Source organism: Meleagris gallopavo, chromosome 7 (genome assembly GCF_000146605.3).
Source record: "Meleagris gallopavo isolate NT-WF06-2002-E0010 breed Aviagen turkey brand Nicholas breeding stock chromosome 7, Turkey_5.1, whole genome shotgun sequence".
In the NCBI taxonomy this organism is placed as follows: Eukaryota; Metazoa; Chordata; class Aves; order Galliformes; family Phasianidae; genus Meleagris; species Meleagris gallopavo.
Genome location: NC_015017.2, coordinates 26350745 through 26367815, shown reverse-complemented (window position 1 = coordinate 26367815; position 17071 = coordinate 26350745). Strand labels below are relative to the sequence as shown.

Genomic DNA, 17071 nt, shown 5'->3' with positions numbered 1-17071 from the left:
TATTGTATGATCCCTCCCCCAAAAAAGATTTATCATAAAACTTTTAAATTGCATTTCAGTTCAGTGTACATTTAAGCTGCTTCTCAAGAACAACAATAAAACAGAACAGGAGTAACTTCACAAACAAATAATAAACCTTATTTTTGTTCTTTGAGGCGTAGGGAGATATTCTGGTTAATCAAGCCTTGCAACATAAGAGAGCTAATGTACTGCTGCTGATGATCTCACATACTTGCCTGAGAACAAGCTACAAGATGAGTGCTCTGCTATTAACATGCTCTGACACTGGGCACAGCTCTGTTTCTCAGAAGTTAATGAGAAGTCTTCAGTTGATTCCTGAGAGAGCCAGACTGGGACCTGCATGTCTGCTTCTGACGTTAAAATAAAACCCCAAACAATTTCTATTAAAGATATACACAATTTAGGTACCCTTCCTCCCATCTTAAAAACAAAACCAAAACCCAACAAAAACAAAAAGACATGCCCCAAGGATCTGAAGTTGTCTTGGGGACCCAACAAACAATAGTTTATTTCTTAATGTCATGGCAAACTCTTGTAGAGTTGTGGATAAAAGAGTCTTTGATGAAAAAGCACTGAGAGTTCCCAGATCCTTTGGGGAGGACTGTTCAGACACCTGATTAGGATTCCAAGTGAATGTGAATTTACTTAACAATCCCTTTCAATGTTGTCTTTTGTGCAGACCGGTTTGGACTCGGACAGTCAGGCAGGATGCCTGCTTCTGTGAATGCCATGCGAGTCCTGAGCACAAGCACAGACCTGGAGGCCGCTGTGGCTGATGCACTGGTAAGAGGAAAAATACAAAATGCTTCCGACACCGGAAAGTGGCTTAAAGTTACCTGTACGTACGTTCTCCTCTTTCTAAGTAGCTTTGTTCTGATTGTGCCAAGTGTCTGATGCTGTAGAGTTAGTTACCTTGTGTTGTGCTGTGCGTGAGTGTATGTGCAGCAACGTTTTTTCCTCATTCCATGTTAGTTCTCCACAGTTAGACTGATGCAGCTCGATACTGGAGCTGCAGGAGAAGCTGAATGAGCTGTTTGTCTTATGTTTTGCTGGTGGAAGCTGTTTGCTGCTCTTTATGAGTGCTCACTACCTGCGGTGTGAGGGGGTTTCCTCAATTTCATTAGCTGTATGAGGATTTTGTCTGGGAAAGAACTGAGAACTCTGTCATGTCCTGCTCTGTTACTTGCACCTAGCTAGGTATTTAGATCAGCTCGTAGCTTGGCTTTTCTGTAATTGATATCATTTCATGCAGTTAAACTGAAGTGTTTGTGTAACATACTGCCATTATTTTCTAAACATTAAGTGCACTTCTGAGTAAATTTGTCATTATTAAAAATGTATTGTCCTATATAATGTTACAGCAATATAAAATCTCTTGGGTAGAATACAGAAGATGTTTTCTGCTATTCAGAAGTTGAATGCTGTCATAAACTTTTGGATTTACTTTGGGGCTTGAGGAGATAGAGGGTGTTTAAGAGGCAGGAGCATTTACTCTGAAGTATTATTTGTACCACAGTGTGCCTTGGGTCTTCCTCATCTCTAGACCAAAGCTGAGATGAGGATTTCCTAATATATCTGAATTAGCTATCTGTTTGTCTGTCTTGGAGAACAAATAATGTCCCCAGAGTTTATGAAAGGTTTAGAGGTTTTTTTTTTCCATTTTTCCTAATTTACTTTCTCCAGTATTGGCTAACATCATTTTCCTTTTTGTATTCAATCATCATGTAGCTCACCTCACCTCCATTTCTAGAGTATTATTAGAGTACTCCTAGAAAAAAAAATATATACATATATATTTTTAAATAATTTCTCATGAATCATACTGAGTTAGGACAGTATATAATGGTGCTGTTGCATTTAGTGGGCATTTTCATTACCAAATTCAGCAGATCATGAGCCAATTTTTGCTCCCAGCACCTCAAATTTGCCACCATAGTAGTTCACAGCATACTTATAGGTGATAGTTTGCCTGTGTAAATGAAATCATGCTGTATCCCTGAATGTGAGCTGTGAACACTGGTTACTTGACGGAGGTGGAGAGGGTAGCAGTGGTGTTCCAGTTCACTGTTGATCACTTAAGATTTCTTGGTGTGACTTCAGCTTAGACTTAGGAGTTCACTTCTAAATATTTCACTCTTTTAAACTAAGTAACTTTATGCTGGAATCTTAAAATCTTATTTAAAGAGTTAAACATTTAAAAGGGAAATCTGTAAGTCTAGGTGGAAAGTATTTCAGGTACCTTGATTGGTGTAAGATGATCAATCTGAATTTGTATGACTTTAATGGATGTAATGTGATCTTGTTGTCCCTTCTTTCTCACCTCCTCTGTTCTTTTTTTTTTTTTAGTTGCTTCCTCTTGACAAGCAATTTACAAACTCTGGGCTCATTTTGAAAGATTAGTGTGATGCCAGCTTTTACACAGCAACCTTGTTCTCAAACAAGTGTTCTTTTTCCTGTAGTAAGAAAAAAAAAAAAACAAACTGCTATAGAGATGGCTTTAGCCAAGTTTAAACAAAACTCAGTGGGTCATTCTGTAACCTTTGCTCCATGCGTATAATTCTCATTGGATCCACTGCTTCTGTCTGAGAGCTGAACTTGGCCTAAGAACACAGTCTATATTGTGAATCAGTGCTTGGATCTGTCAGGAAAGCTCAAAGGGTAATGGAGTCTTTGGTGTGAAGGCCTTGAAGTCATGGGCGCCAACTTGTCTTTAAAGAAGTTAAGCTTCAAAAAAAATAAAATAAAATTCTAAGAACTATGTGTTGAAAGAAAACCTGGTTAAGTGAAGTTGATTAAATGTGTTGTACTGTAGATAGTGGTTTCCTGACATCAGAATCTCTTTAAGACTTGAGAAATCAAAAGCTACTGCGAATGTGTGGAGAAAAATCACCACCAAAAACTGCTATCTTCCAGAAACAGCATTTCTGAGAAGCAGGCAGAGGCACTGCAGATATAGATGTCATCAAAAACATAACAGATGATTTCGCTTCCAAGATCTCTAATAGAAAGTGTAAGATATACAAGTTCAGCTGATAGGAAATAAAGCCAGGTATTATCATACCCACTTTTGCTTTGCATAAACTGTTGTGTTTTTTTAATTTGCTAAGATGCATTTGCTATACATTTGTGTTGCAAAAACAAAAACCCTACATAAGCTTCTGACATAATTCTCTATGCTTTTTCCCACCCTTCAATATTTTCCTGCCTCTACAGCTGTTAGGAGACTCCAGGAGCAAGGTACTAGTGCTTTCTTGACTTTTTATTTCTACTTTCAACTTTCCCTACCCTATTGCTAACACCCATAATACCGCACTTGAGTTAATTTCTTCACTTCAAAGAAAAACTATTGGCTTCACAAGTCTGAGAACTGCAGGACTGGGCTCTGGAAGGAATTCTGTATCAAATATTTTAGAATTTAGGCAATCTTTTCTGACACATTGTCTTATTTTGTTCTGTTAAAATTCATTTAAAAGTTTATTTTGTAGTACACAATTTGTAGAGCTATCAAAATTATTGTAATATCCTTTTCTGTAAGGACTGAGGTTGTCAAGGATGTGCTTGCTCCATTTATCCCATGCTATGGGAATTAGTGGGATTTGATTACTCATTGCCTTTAGGAACCTCTCTAAATAAATAAATAAATGTTAAAAAAAAAAAAATCAGCTCAAACTAACAGAAATTAGACTGTTCTGTATCCCATTGCATTTCTAGAGTTGCTCCATTATCAATATCAAAGTGGCTATACGTGCCAGCACAGATTCCTACAGTTCTTTCTTCCTTCTCTTTATTTTTTCTTGAAATAGAGACTATTTCACCACAGAACATGTAACAATGGAACTGACTATTATTTACAATAAAACTTAGGATTTCACTGTTATAGCTAATTCCACTGGGCATAAGTATTGAGCTTTCATGCTGGGAAAGGCAGGTCCTGCTCTCCCTAGCCACTCATGCTCATTGAAATCAATGAGATATATCTCACTCTGCTGAGAGAGACAAGCAGGCAGTGCTTAGTGATGTCTTTTAAAACATGTCATTATAACAACAGCATTAATCTTCCTTGATTAATGATTATGGGTAGAACACTTTTCTTTTACAAGTGATGTCACCGTATATAATTTATTCAGTCTCAGTTTCCCCTTTCCCAGAAAAAGCCAGTGAGAAGAAGATATGAACCCTATGGGATGTACTCTGATGATGACGCTAACAGTGATGCATCAAGCGCTTGCTCCGAGCGCTCCTATGGTTCCAGGAACGGAGGCATTCCACACTATCTGCGGCAGACCGAAGATGTGGCCGAGGTCCTGAACCACTGTGCCAGCTCCAACTGGTCTGAAAGGAAGGAGGGCCTCATAGGTCTCCAGAACTTATTGAAAAGCCAGCGGACACTGAGGTGACCCTCATAGCTCTTGTAGTATTGGTCATTCACGGGAGATGGCTCTTGTTGGAAGTCAGTAATATGTACTTCCCTCATGTACACAGATAGCTTTGTCTCCACAATGTGGGACTTAATTACTTTCAGAAGAGACTCTGCTGTCATCACTATTGTTTGTGTGAAATTTTTAGTAATAACATAGATAGTACTTAAGCACACCATCTTGTTGCAGCACAGTGAGATTTCCCACAGCGATGGTAATGAAAATGCGTTCCAAGGGTGGTACCATTTTTACGCTGGTCCATTTGAGCCTTCAGTACTTTTTTTTCTCTGCGTCTTAGAAACAAACGCTGACTGCGTTTATTCTAAAAACTCAGGGTGTGTGTGTTTCAAAAAGATGAGATCAAATGATGTGCCCTGTGTTGGGTATACTTTGACTCTTTGTGGAGGCTGTGTTAGGCATAATTACTCATGACTCTTTCTAACATCAAGTATAATTATTTGTAACTCTTGAAAAATATCAAAAGCCTGAGCGTCCTATAAATGGTGTAATTTGTAATATAGAGGGAGTTTAATAAGGCAATGAAGTAGATGTGCCAACTCTGAGATTGTGTGCTAGGAGAGAGATGTTTTCCCCTTGTTGAAAGCCAAATAAACTCTTCCAACACCCTTAACATGTCACACATAAAACCAGATCTTATGATTACACAACAATCGTGGGGAAGCTTCACATGGCCACGTGTCACATTAACTATAGAGTAAATCACATTCACTGACTCCTGTGCCACAGGCTTTTTGCCATTGGTTTATGGTGAATGTATTTGGAAATAAGTTGTCTCTTCTGACTCCTTTGAAGATAGCATTTACTAATAGCCATGACATTTTTATTTTCATGTTATGAATATTATGAAGTTAAATTATGGCTAGATATATAAGTGGTTGTTGTATAGTTTAGTTCCTACCTGCTTGTATTTGTGTAGTTGTGTTGCTGACTTAAAGTGTTGTCAGTCCTCATCAACAGTCTGGATAAATAGGTACTGACAGCTACCCTGGGAAGGTCATCCTCTTGCCATCATAAAAATACTCAGCACTTCACATGATATGTTGCAATTCTGAGGTGGGAAGTGCTACAGGTTCTTAATATGGTGGAGTCCCTAGGTCAGCAATGGCTTTTTATGTAGCCCATTTACAAATATTTTAAAAGATTCTTCCCACGTGAATGATGTCATTTTTCTTTCTCTATTTTAGCAAATTTTCTAGGAAAACTCTGACACCTAACATACTTCTATGAAAAGTTTGGGTGAGATTTTGATTTTCCCACAGGTGTGTGAGGATTATCACCATGGCTTTGAATGCCATGGGTGAATGTTTCAAGGTAGGAAGTGCTGAGAAGATTGGGGTGCCAGACTATTTGCCCCCATAGTAACTTTTAGCAGAGGTGCTGCTGTTTTCATTCCTGCTGGTTGCAATATACAAACAGTACTGATGTCAGTAGTCTCTTGAGCTAGCAAGTTTCCTTGGCTCTGATTCTGAATAGTTTATAAACTTTACCCAGAAAGTACACCCTTGCAGAGGTTGTTCTTTTAAAAAATAAAAATAAAAAAAAAATTGACACTGGTTTTAGTTCTTTAGATTATATTTCCTCTTTCAGCTTGTTTTTGGTCTGCTCACACCTTAGTTCAGGATTGTTCTGGTGCCTGTACTAGTGATCAGATTTCTTCATCCTGCTCTCACGGCATCATGAAAAACGTCATCAAGGCCATTAGTATAAGGGGAAAGCCTGTCTTCTAATGAAACCTGGTATCTTCTGTTCAGGCATAACAACTTTAATATAAAACAATAATGTTAATATGTTTTCTTTAGTATTCCGAATGGAAAGACATCTAATCTTACATTAGTGGTGAATTGCATATCCAGAAAGATGTGCATGCAAAGTGGTATGGAACTTAATATTCCTCATTGTTTCCTACAGCTTCATGTGGCTGGGCTCCCCAGTAAGGTTGTCTGAATGACACGGGACCAACAAATCTGATAAGGACACATGGCCTTCCACTGCTTGTCAGTCTGTTTCTTGCACTGTCACCTTGGGACAGCAAGATTCTGGAAAAACAGATTGCCTACATGTGCGATTTCCACATAACCCTTGCACACAAATAAATTTCATTAGAGTAATAAATAGAGCTTTATTCAGAAAACAGCAATCTGCATTAAGTCAAGAGAATGTTTTGAGACAATGCAGTCTCATCCTGAATGAAGCTGTCAGCCTTCTTTGGCATCATTACAAGTACTTTTTTCTCTATATCCAACTCATAGGCAGACTGTTGTCTGCGCTGTTTTAAAGCTTAAACAAACAGATCTAGTGAAAAAAAATCTCGTGTTTCTTACAAGCTAACATAAAGCAATTATAGACTACTGGCAAATTCTGGCTGTATATATAACGCAACGTAGAATTTGTCTTTATGGAAAGGGGTACCTGTAATCGTGATCTAAATGGCTGTTGCCTTAGCAATTGGTGTGCATTTTAGTTGTTGCTCTGGTTTCATAGTAATTGCAAAAAATATCTAATTGCATCCATAGTATGCAGGAAATGTTACCCAATAATCGCTCTGTTTTCATTAACATGATAAACAAACAAAACTTTTACACTCTTTGACATGTTAGAGCAAAACTAGAACTTGTGTTTTTCAGTATACTGTAAATTAAAAGCTTTGGCACCATGAGCTGGAATGCCAGTCAAGGCTTTGCCTAGAGATATATAGGTGTTTTCAGAAGTGTGACTTAAGAATGTTTAAAAGAAAACTAGATCTCTTTCAGGTGGCACTGTTTTAGCTTTTTTTTTTTTGTCAACAGGAGATGTAGCATTAATATTGTTTTTTTTATTATGCATTCTAGCCGAGTGGAATTAAAAAGGCTGTGTGAAATATTTACTCGCATGTTTGCTGACCCTCACAGCAAGGTAAGATCACAAAGACTGTGTCATTCTCTTGAATTACCATGTGTCTACATTTGTATATTCTTCAAAGATGAATATTTTGTATTTCTACCCCTGCCATCTGCTGGGAGAAGCTGGCATTTATAAACCTCAAATGTGTTTTACCATGAAAGTATGGATCCCAGCCTGTCTGCTGACGCTAGGAACTGGTTACCTCGTGCTTCCCAAGAAACTGAATGCCTTCTGGCTGTCAACTCCTCAAGTAATTGTAGTCTGGACCAGCTGGCCAACAGGTCACATGTAGTGTGACAGTTCCTACCTGTAAGGTGTTAATGTTTTGACTCTCAAAAATTCAGTCCCTTGTAGAAAAGGCATAGATATAGTTATCTGTTTGCAAATATTTCCAATGTATAAATAAGGTGATGGCTTATTACGTGCTTAACCAAAGTATGTTCTTCATGACAGTGATTCTCTCTCTTTCACTGCTTTTATAGAATTATTGCCAAAAACTAATCAGTTTGAAGTGCAAATTACAATCACAAAATTGCTACAGTATAACTGAAGTCAGACTTTAGTCCTTTATTGCAAAATCAGGGATTTTTCTATCCTGCCCCTGCTGTAACTAAACACTGCTTGGGACAGCATATAGGACCAGAATCTCAGAGGTTAGAATAAACTGGGGGAAGTTAGGAAAAAAACTTGGAATGGGTTGGAGAACGTTATACAACAATATAAAATCATCAAGTTATCTTGACTTGTTGACTTTAAGGGTATTGTTTTTCATGAGCTGAATCTGATGCAAGGTATATAATGTTTTTAATAACTAGTGAGGAGGTATTTTGTATTGAGAAAATGTAAACTTGGTATGAATACATCTTTAATGTTGACAAACTGCATTTGAACAATCATGTTTGATCACTGTGTGCTAACAAGTTGTTTGTTTTGTTGCATGGCCTGCTTTGCTGTGGAATTCACAACAGAGAGTAAGTGTATTCTGTTCCTCTTCCTTCATTTGTTTCATGTGGTATTTTAATACTGCACATTATATATGTCTGTCTGATTTTTATTTTTCAAAGCAGTGAGGTCACTAAAATCATCCATTCATAAAACTGTCTGTAACAATAATTCTGAAACTTGGGTTTTTAAAACTCTCCACTTTGATTAGTTTTTATTTGAGGCACAGCCTTCCTCCTTGTGACGCTTGTTTTGCTTATAGGTCTTCAGCATGTTTCTGGAAACCCTTGTTGATTTCATCATCATTCACAAAGATGACTTGCAGGATTGGCTTTTTGTTCTCCTGACACAGTTGCTGAAGAAAATGGGAGCAGATTTGCTGGGATCTGTGCAGGCGAAAGTTCAGAAAGCTCTGGATGTCACCAGGTAGAGTACTTAAATGGCAACGCTGTGCAGGTTTTTACACAGTTACAGGAAGGCACGTGATGGGTGTCTTAGAAACCCAGCGGTACCGTGTATTTTAAGGCCTCAATCCTGAGGAACACCAGCATAAATGAGAACAAAACTATGTCACAACACCTAAAGCACGTTTCAGTTACGTTAGTTTGCATTTTTTGGTCTGTATGTGTTTGGACATCAGTTTTCATTTTTATTAAAAACAATTCCTTTACATGTTCATTATACAAATGATACTTTAACACAAAGTTCAAATTCAAATGTGTTTGAATGACAGATAATGTCAGGGATAAGACTTTGAATGCAACTGCTCTTTACACACCAATTCTGTAGTCCCTGTCCTCATCAAAGGACCTCCAGCACAGGACATAGTTACAACGAAGTTCAGCTTGCTTTGGAAAAGAGTAACTTTAAAGCAAACAAACAAAATAGTAGTAGTAGTAGTTATCCAGGAGAAAATGGGAAGGAGAAGAGAAATGAAAGCCAGATATGAACTCTAAGGGAAAGAGGAACCAGTTTTCCTATTAGAGATGAGGCAAAAAGAAAAGAAAAAAGAAAAAAAGCACAGCCTGAAATGAAGATGGCCAGGTATACCAAAAACTGGTGAAGTGTACAGAAGGCAGAGTGACAGTGTATAGTGGATATTGATTTAACAGTGTTTAGCTTGTAGTGAAATAATAATCAGTTGTTTCTTAAACTTGGGGTTTTCTGAATGGTTGATGATAAACTGCAGAACAAAAGTGTGATAGATGCTGAACTTGGCTATGTACCTTCTTATATATATATAGTTAATTCAGTCTTGGGAGTGTATGTTGCATCACATTTGTGCCTTGGTTTTTCTTTGGACAGGGATTCTTTTCCATTTGATCAACAATTTAACATTTTGATGAGGTTTATTGTGGATCAGACCCAAACACCAAACCTCAAGGTCAGTATCAAACCTTTTCAATGAAGCGTAAGCGTGGTCATCTTAGTTTACCTTGTCAGGTATAATGAAAATACAGTTTGTGACAAGATGACTAATTGTCAGCACCTGATGCTACTAAAAATATCAGCAGCTTTGATTAAATTTTTTGCAGTAATTTGCATACCTTGTTAAAGAAGAAACATAGTTTCCAGAAACCTGACTCCTACTTCCTCAGATGACTTTTGTTAATACTGAGGTCTGTATTTTTTTAAATATCGAAAGCTATAGAGATAGCCATGGTGGGATTTAGAAAAGAGTTGTTTTTTTTTTTTTACTTCGGCAGGAGTTGGCTATCAGTATACTTCTGAAAATCCTACTCTCTAGTTCTCTATATTAATAAATCTAAATTTTTGAAAAATAAGGCTTTCTGACTTGTCATAAATCAATAAATGTTGGGCTTTAGGCACACTAAAAAGTATTAAACATTGAAAATTCTTCCTCATCCTGATGGGAAGGAACATGCCTGTGCAGAACAACAGGGACCAGGGTCCCTCTGGACAGTGACGGGGTTGAAAATGCTTGTTGTACAGAACCCATAGAATCCATGTAGAATTTGGAGAAGATGCAGAGCTTTCTGGTAATGATTCCTTTTAAGAGAGTATTGCTGTGCAGATTGTTTTTCAGGAGGCTGCTGTTTCAAGGCTATGGGAACACCATAAACTCTGGAAATCATATGAAACTGCAGCACTTTAAAATGTCCCATACTGTTGGAAACAGTGTGGTGGAGTACTCACATGCTCACACTAATGCACAAGCAGGCATGGACATATTTTGAGCCTATTCTGATGGACCATTCCACACAAAATTTTTCTTGTGTAGGAAGTTGTATTTGGTTTTGATAACTGACATAGAGATGCAGCAGGGGAATGTATTTTTTTTTTCCCCAGTGTGACACAGGTCTTGTCAAGCTGTAACAATATCTGTTTATTATAGAATAATTCTACTTTTGCTAGCTTGTGGGATTAATGGGTTCCTTTTCACTTCTCAGGTGAAAGTAGCTATCCTGAAATATATTGAGTCCTTGGCAAGACAGATGGATCCGACGGACTTTGTGAACTCTAGCGAGACAAGACTTGCTGTGTCTAGAATTATAACTTGGACAACAGAACCAAAGAGCTCAGATGTGAGAAAGGTAATCCAGAATAATGAAGTATTTGCAGTCCTTATTCTTCCAAAAAAGGAAAAACAAAAACAACAAAGAGCCCCCCAGAAGTTAACTGATCATAGAGGTAATTAAAAATTAGTTAGATTTTTACATACCTTAACTTCCAAACTGAATTGCCAATTCAGTAGACTCAGCCATGTAACTTTAGCTACTATTACTGTGTAGAAAGGGAAGAGTTTGAAAATAGGCTTTTTATTGAGCAATCTGAAAATATCTGTAGGTTCTTGTTTATTTGCTTGCTTTGTAGACTCAAATGAAATCTGCACAACTTTTGTTTTGCAATATTGTTAAAAGAAAGTAAACAAATCAGTAAACTGCCAAGGGCTCTCAGCTTTTTCTTTTAAGAACTGCATATTTTTCTCAACCTGGAAAAATAATGGCACATTTAGGTCAGACCTAGATAATGCAGTTAACTTCTTCTTTTTCTTGCTATAGATGCAAGTGCCAAGTAAGCTAAAATGGAGCAGATAGTGATACTCATCTCTCCCAAGAGAAAAGTGAAACTTCATTTTAGGTACCTGGCATCTGTAACACAGTTTAAAATTACCTTCAATTCCCAGCCCAGATGTAGGAATAGAATCACAGAATCACCAAGATTGGAAAAGACCTTCAAGATCATCCAGTCCAACCATCCACCTATCACCAACAGTACTCACTAAACCATGTCCCTCAACACAAAATCCAAATGTTCCTTGAACACCTCCAGGGTCAGTGACTCCACCACCTCCCTGGGCAGCCCATTCCAGTGCCTGACCACTCTTTCAGAAAAGTTAGTATTTCCTAATGTCCAGCCTAAATCTCCCCTGGCAATTCCAGTAGGAGTTGTAGGCTTTGAAATGTTCCTGAGTTTAATTTAAAAAAAATCCCAAACAACTGTAATGATATCAGAATATAAAAACTGTATGAAGTTTTTATGCTCTACATGCACTTAGTACTGATTTAATGCTAGAATAGTATTATTTTATAACTTTGAAAATAAAATTATTTTTGTTGATTATTCAATTCTAATGAAATGATCACCGAGTATCAAAGGTGCTGAAGCTGCAATCTCATAGCTCACCCAAGAATTCAGAGAAAGTTTTTGAGTGCAAGCTGTTTGCTTTCTGGTACACTTGACTGTACGTCTCATCTGCTTTTAGAAGACTTTTTTGCAGGGTTTACTTGCACTAGCATGACTGAAATTTGTTTCAAGGTAGTCCAGCTCAGAAAATAAAGTGGCTCTAAGTCCTGGAATTAAATCTGGAATGTGTATTTCTATTTTGATAGTTTTGTATATGAAGTCAGAATTAAAAGGGAAGAGACTGCTTTTGTTCAAGTAAACCCCAAGCAGTTTACTCTGGTAGTTGCAGGCAAGAGGGAGCTGTAAACTAACTAGAGTGATACTTTGGAAAGTAAATTTCTGCATATTGCTCAGTGGAAGAAATATTCCACCATTAGGGGTCATCATTGCTGCATGAAAAATTGAGTAAAGAGTGTCTCTGCAGCAGCTGAAATTTTGGATGTCAGCTGTGAATCTGTGGGATGTGGAGTGTGTGTGTTCACAGTGCAGTGATGTGGGGTGTGTGTGTTCACAGTGCAGTGACTGTCTTGTCTGCCTCAAAGACCTGCAGCAAGCTCTACCTGAGTGGGACCTGGGCAAGTGCCTGGAAGTGATATGAGATGCCCAAATCTAAATTCTCTTTATGAAATCTGCGTGTGACTTAGGTTTGTCTTTGCCTGTAGCTTTTTAATTATGGTGCAGTTAAGCTAACTTAGGGTACTAAAAAGAAATGCACAGGTGATCTTTATTACATCATACAGTTACTGCACTATGATTTTATTAAGAACATAGTGCAAACTACAGGCTTTAGAAGAAACAATGCGGCGAAGGATTTATAAGTGATCATTGGCCATAATCTCTGTCATGACTGTAGTTAACACACTAATAAATTCATTATGCAGTAACAAACTGGATTATCAAGGACCAACCCAGGCAGGTGAAACGTTCTGAAGAACATTCAAAAAAAGAAAAGTCCTCCACTTTTGAAGACTATAACCGCAGCAAAAAGTACCACTTTTTATATAAAGAAGATTCATTTAGGGATGGATCATAACTTTTTTTCCTTGTGGAAGGTATCGCTACAGAAAACTTACAAGGTTTGAAGTTCTCTAAATGCAGAGCAGGCTGTGCAATTGAAACTCTTGTCAAAATGTAAGGAGGCAGCAGTTGAGTTTATGGAGTAGGAGGGACAATTCAGACTCCAAACGATTAGGTGCTGCAAGAGGTGTGTAACAGATGTAAAAGAAGGCACTTTTTCAGTTGAATCTGGCTTTGAGATAATCCTTGAAATTGACTCAACTCTTACAAATGCTCAGGAGCAAACAGTTGTGGAGGTCCCAACCCCATGGTGTTAAGGCACCAGAGAAAATTAGAACAATAAGTGGCATCTAGTCCAAAGACCTTTTTTAACTGAACAGTACATATTCTATTAATAAAACCTTGCATATTCTTATGATGACTACTTAAGCACACTTAATGAGCCAACTTAACCTGTCTGACTTGAACTCCAGATCATGTTTTATAATGAATGAAATCATAAAGAAACAAAGTCAGAGGAAATGCTGTTGTGCAAAAGTCAGCTTGTTCTTGTATGGAACAATAACCTCTGTTATCACACAAAAAAACTATGATGTACTTTGTGGAAAGCAGCATTAATATTGACCAGAAGTTATGATCCCCTCTCAGGGTAGAAACCATTTAAGCTGTTGACAGTAGCAATGAATGTATGGTCAGAATTACTGTCAGGAATTATGTTTAAAATGAGGTGATCTGCAATGTGCTATGGGTAAATATTTGTTTTGTTTTAAAGATTGTTAATGCTTCTCTGGATGATTACCTTGCATTAAAGTTAAGATTTACTTCCTGCAAACAGTAGTAGAAGAAAGGTGAAATACATTTGTCCTTTGTGCTGAACAAAAGGTAGAAGCAGCTCATGCTGCATTGCATGGGAAACTGAGATGCAGTTCAAGTGTTGCCCTTCTCTGCATGTTCAGCTGAATCCTGCTTTTTCCCCAAGCAAGGATGCACCACTGGGTATGGCATAGAAAAAAAAACAACTCAAAATGGTGACGTTGGTAGTAATGGATGGTCTGAGGACATTGTCAGGAACCCACCATGCGTCCACTAATGTTGCTGGTGAAGTTATTGTACATTCTTTACGTAGGTGAAATTCTGAGTTGGAGTAACGTTATTGGACTTTGTGTGGGAAAATACTTTGTTCTTGGAGAAGAGCCCATCAGTTTAAGAATGGAAATTAAATTGAGGTCTCTAATTGGACTCTGGCTGATTAATTGAGGGATTGTTTCTGAGTTATACCAGAAGATGAGGACGATTTTAGAGAAGAAGCTGCAGGACAACAAATTATTCATATGCTCAAACAGCCAATGAAGATAAAATTTATTTCTTTAACTAGTAGTCCTCAATATCATTTCTCAAGAAATATTGGTATTATCACTTTAAAAAGGAAATGATGTCTAAAACATGGAGAAAGTCTTAGATAGCATAGATCATTTAGATGCTGCTGCGATGTCTGCACCAGGACCAGCAGTAGACTGGCAAACGCTGCTAAGGGAGTGAAATTGGACTCCTTTGCAGCTTGATGTCATGAAGCCTCTAAAGCCTCTGCTGGAGCTGTAATCTTTTAGTGGTGTCAAGCAGTTCTGAGACAGAAGTTTGTGTGAAAGCATGCCCAAAGCCTCCCATTGAGCTCAAATGGCATCATTTGCCCTTACTGTTGGGCAGTAAATACAGCTGGCTGTGGCCTGTTACAGTAATAGTGACACAAAGGGCATTTGCAGGAATGCTTTTGAATGGCAAATCATTTCAGTATTCCCCAGTGGGCTGGGCCTTGCCTTTCTTGTTTGGAGAGCTCTCCAAAATTCTTGCAATATTCTTACAGCATGTAATGTCTCACTGACCCCCACGAGTAGCTGATTTACCAGAGAGCATGAGACCTTAAGCTTATGGAGGGACTGTGCCCATATGCTGAGTTCAGCCTTTTTGTCAAAGGATGTTCCTAAAGAAGTCAAAGTAGATCTCAATGCAAAAAGGAGCTTCGTTCAGGCATTTTAATAGTTGGTGTTAGGAAAAATAGAGTAATGCATTGTAAGTGCTGCTTGGTGGACTTCAGTGTTTACTTGACTTAATGCTGTTAGAACAGAAAGGATCTTGGTGTCCTAACTATGTTTCCAAAACAGTAGCCCTCATTTCGTTTGTTTTGAATTTGATGCTACAAAGCTATGAGAACCCAAATATTTTTAGTTTACTTAGTGTAAGGCAAATTGTTTTTCCAAGCATCAGTTGCCAGAAAATCATCACATGCTTTGTTGAAAACATGGTATCAGGAGTAGGATTCCCTAGAGTGAATCTCTTGGATTTTTACAGCTTCATTAGCATCTTTTGAGCTGGAAGCAGTTTTAGTATGAGTAGTTATCTTTTCTCAGCTTGCTTCAAACAATAAGAGCCTACTGTCTGATAGTAGGAGATAAGAAATTGCTTCATAGGATGTGTATACTCATGCTTATATTATGTGTCTGGGCATAACATGTTTGTGTACATGCCACGTATATAGAAATACATGCACACCTGCATAGTTATAAGTGACAGGTCTGTTTGGAAAACCAGAATTTGAAACTTCTTGCAGCTTAAAGGGCGTGTATTTGTTGCAAACAGAACTTCAGAAACTTTTCTTCCTCCTTAACTTAGATGTGGGAATCTACCCCTCGGAGTTCAGATTTGCATCATGCCAGACTTACTTTAACAGTTTCTCAAATCTGTTTCTGCTCCACATTATGTGGAGCAAAGATAATCAGGGTAGCCTTCAAAAGCCTGACTTCTGGGATAGCATCTGGCTCTGCAGAAGTCATGAACATTTTTGTCAAAGTCTTTGCTATGACCACGTGACAAAAGGGAACATAAGGAATCTTAATCTATTATAGATCTGTAATCAGAATGTAATGATTCAGTGCTGTGCAGTTTTATCTGGCATCTATTTGAGATGTCTTTGACACATGTAACGCAACCATCCATGACTTGCAAAAACTTCTCATGTATAAAATACTCTATAAAACAATAGCAATGTGGACTTAGTCTGTATATGAATTCTATATGTAAATCTGATTAAAAACAATTTCTTCCTTTTTAGGATGCAGATGTAAAGAGCATATTCTAATATAAATCGTGGGAAAATTGAGTTATGTACGAATTGATGAAGCCATTGTGTCATAGTACTGTATCAGTGATGTGGATGTCTATATTCATCTGATTATAGTCTCACAAAAGAACAAGGAGGAGGTTTGGTTTGGCAGATAGCTTGTTTGTTTAGTGCCAGCTAACACTTAACTGTCTGCTGGAAAATACACAGAATAACACTTGTTCAGAGCCTGTAAACACTCTCCGTGGATGTGAATTAACTCAGCATCAGCTCTGCTCATCGGAGAATTGAAACATTGTCCTGTGCCAGTGTGTGCTAATGCAAGCTGCTTAATGTGTCACTGATGCCTCCCCATCTCTGTGGATCTGTACTGGATCTGCAGTTTTGTATAATTCCAAGGGACATGAGAGAGTGTTTCTCTGTTCCAGTCTGCCTTAAATTATTAATGCATTTGCCTTAGACTAGATGGTGAAATTAATAATGCATATAGAGTGTAATTATAATTGTCAGAAGTTGGCTTTGGAACTTCCCCAGACCAATCACATCATAAAAGGCATCTGTAGCTAATGATGGTCTATTAGACAAATGACCAAACTGGAGTCAGGAGCTTGCAAGTTCTCAGCTGTTTCTTCCTCTTTTTCCTCCTCCTGACAGATACATCCACAAGGATAGGTGTGGGCAGATGCCAGCTTGTTGCCATCTCAGTCCAGTTTTGTTGGGGCTCTGCACCTCAGGTGGTTGTGGAGGTCATCAGGAAGCTGCCAAAACAAAGCCTCACAGGAGCACTGAGGGATGATATGTATGGATGGGAGTTGTGGCTGAATTTAATTTTCCAGCCAGTGCTGCCCTCTGCTGAAAGGAATGTTTTTTTGGTTGAATCAAATATTAATGCTTTTTGCATTTTCAAATAAGGCAAGCCACTGATTAAACTCATCTGCAAAAAGATAGCATGCGTACTGTTTAGATGGTTTAGTAGAAACCTGTGCCTTCTCTTAATAATACCACCTTT

At 38.0% G+C, this 17071-nt stretch overlaps 1 protein-coding gene across 15 annotated transcripts in view; it reads left to right on the top strand.

Moving 5' to 3' along the window:
• Nucleotides 1–17071, top strand: part of CLASP1 (cytoplasmic linker associated protein 1) — an 83006-nt gene that overhangs the window by 34944 nt on the left and 30991 nt on the right. For 5 of the 15 annotated variants that reach the window (XM_031554244.1, XM_031554242.1, XM_031554243.1 and 2 more), the window contains 8 exons: nucleotides 701–804; nucleotides 3235–3258; nucleotides 4170–4414; nucleotides 7289–7352; nucleotides 8309–8311; nucleotides 8545–8708; nucleotides 9588–9666; nucleotides 10694–10837. In XM_031554244.1, the coding sequence (XP_031410104.1) occupies nucleotides 701–804; nucleotides 3235–3258; nucleotides 4170–4414; nucleotides 7289–7352; nucleotides 8309–8311; nucleotides 8545–8708; nucleotides 9588–9666; nucleotides 10694–10837 (827 nt within the window). The remainder of the gene's footprint in view (nucleotides 1–700; nucleotides 805–3234; nucleotides 3259–4169; nucleotides 4415–7288; nucleotides 7353–8308; nucleotides 8312–8544; nucleotides 8709–9587; nucleotides 9667–10693; nucleotides 10838–17071) is intronic. The other 10 variants (XM_031554247.1, XM_031554246.1, XM_031554238.1 and 7 more) reach the window with 3 other exon arrangements.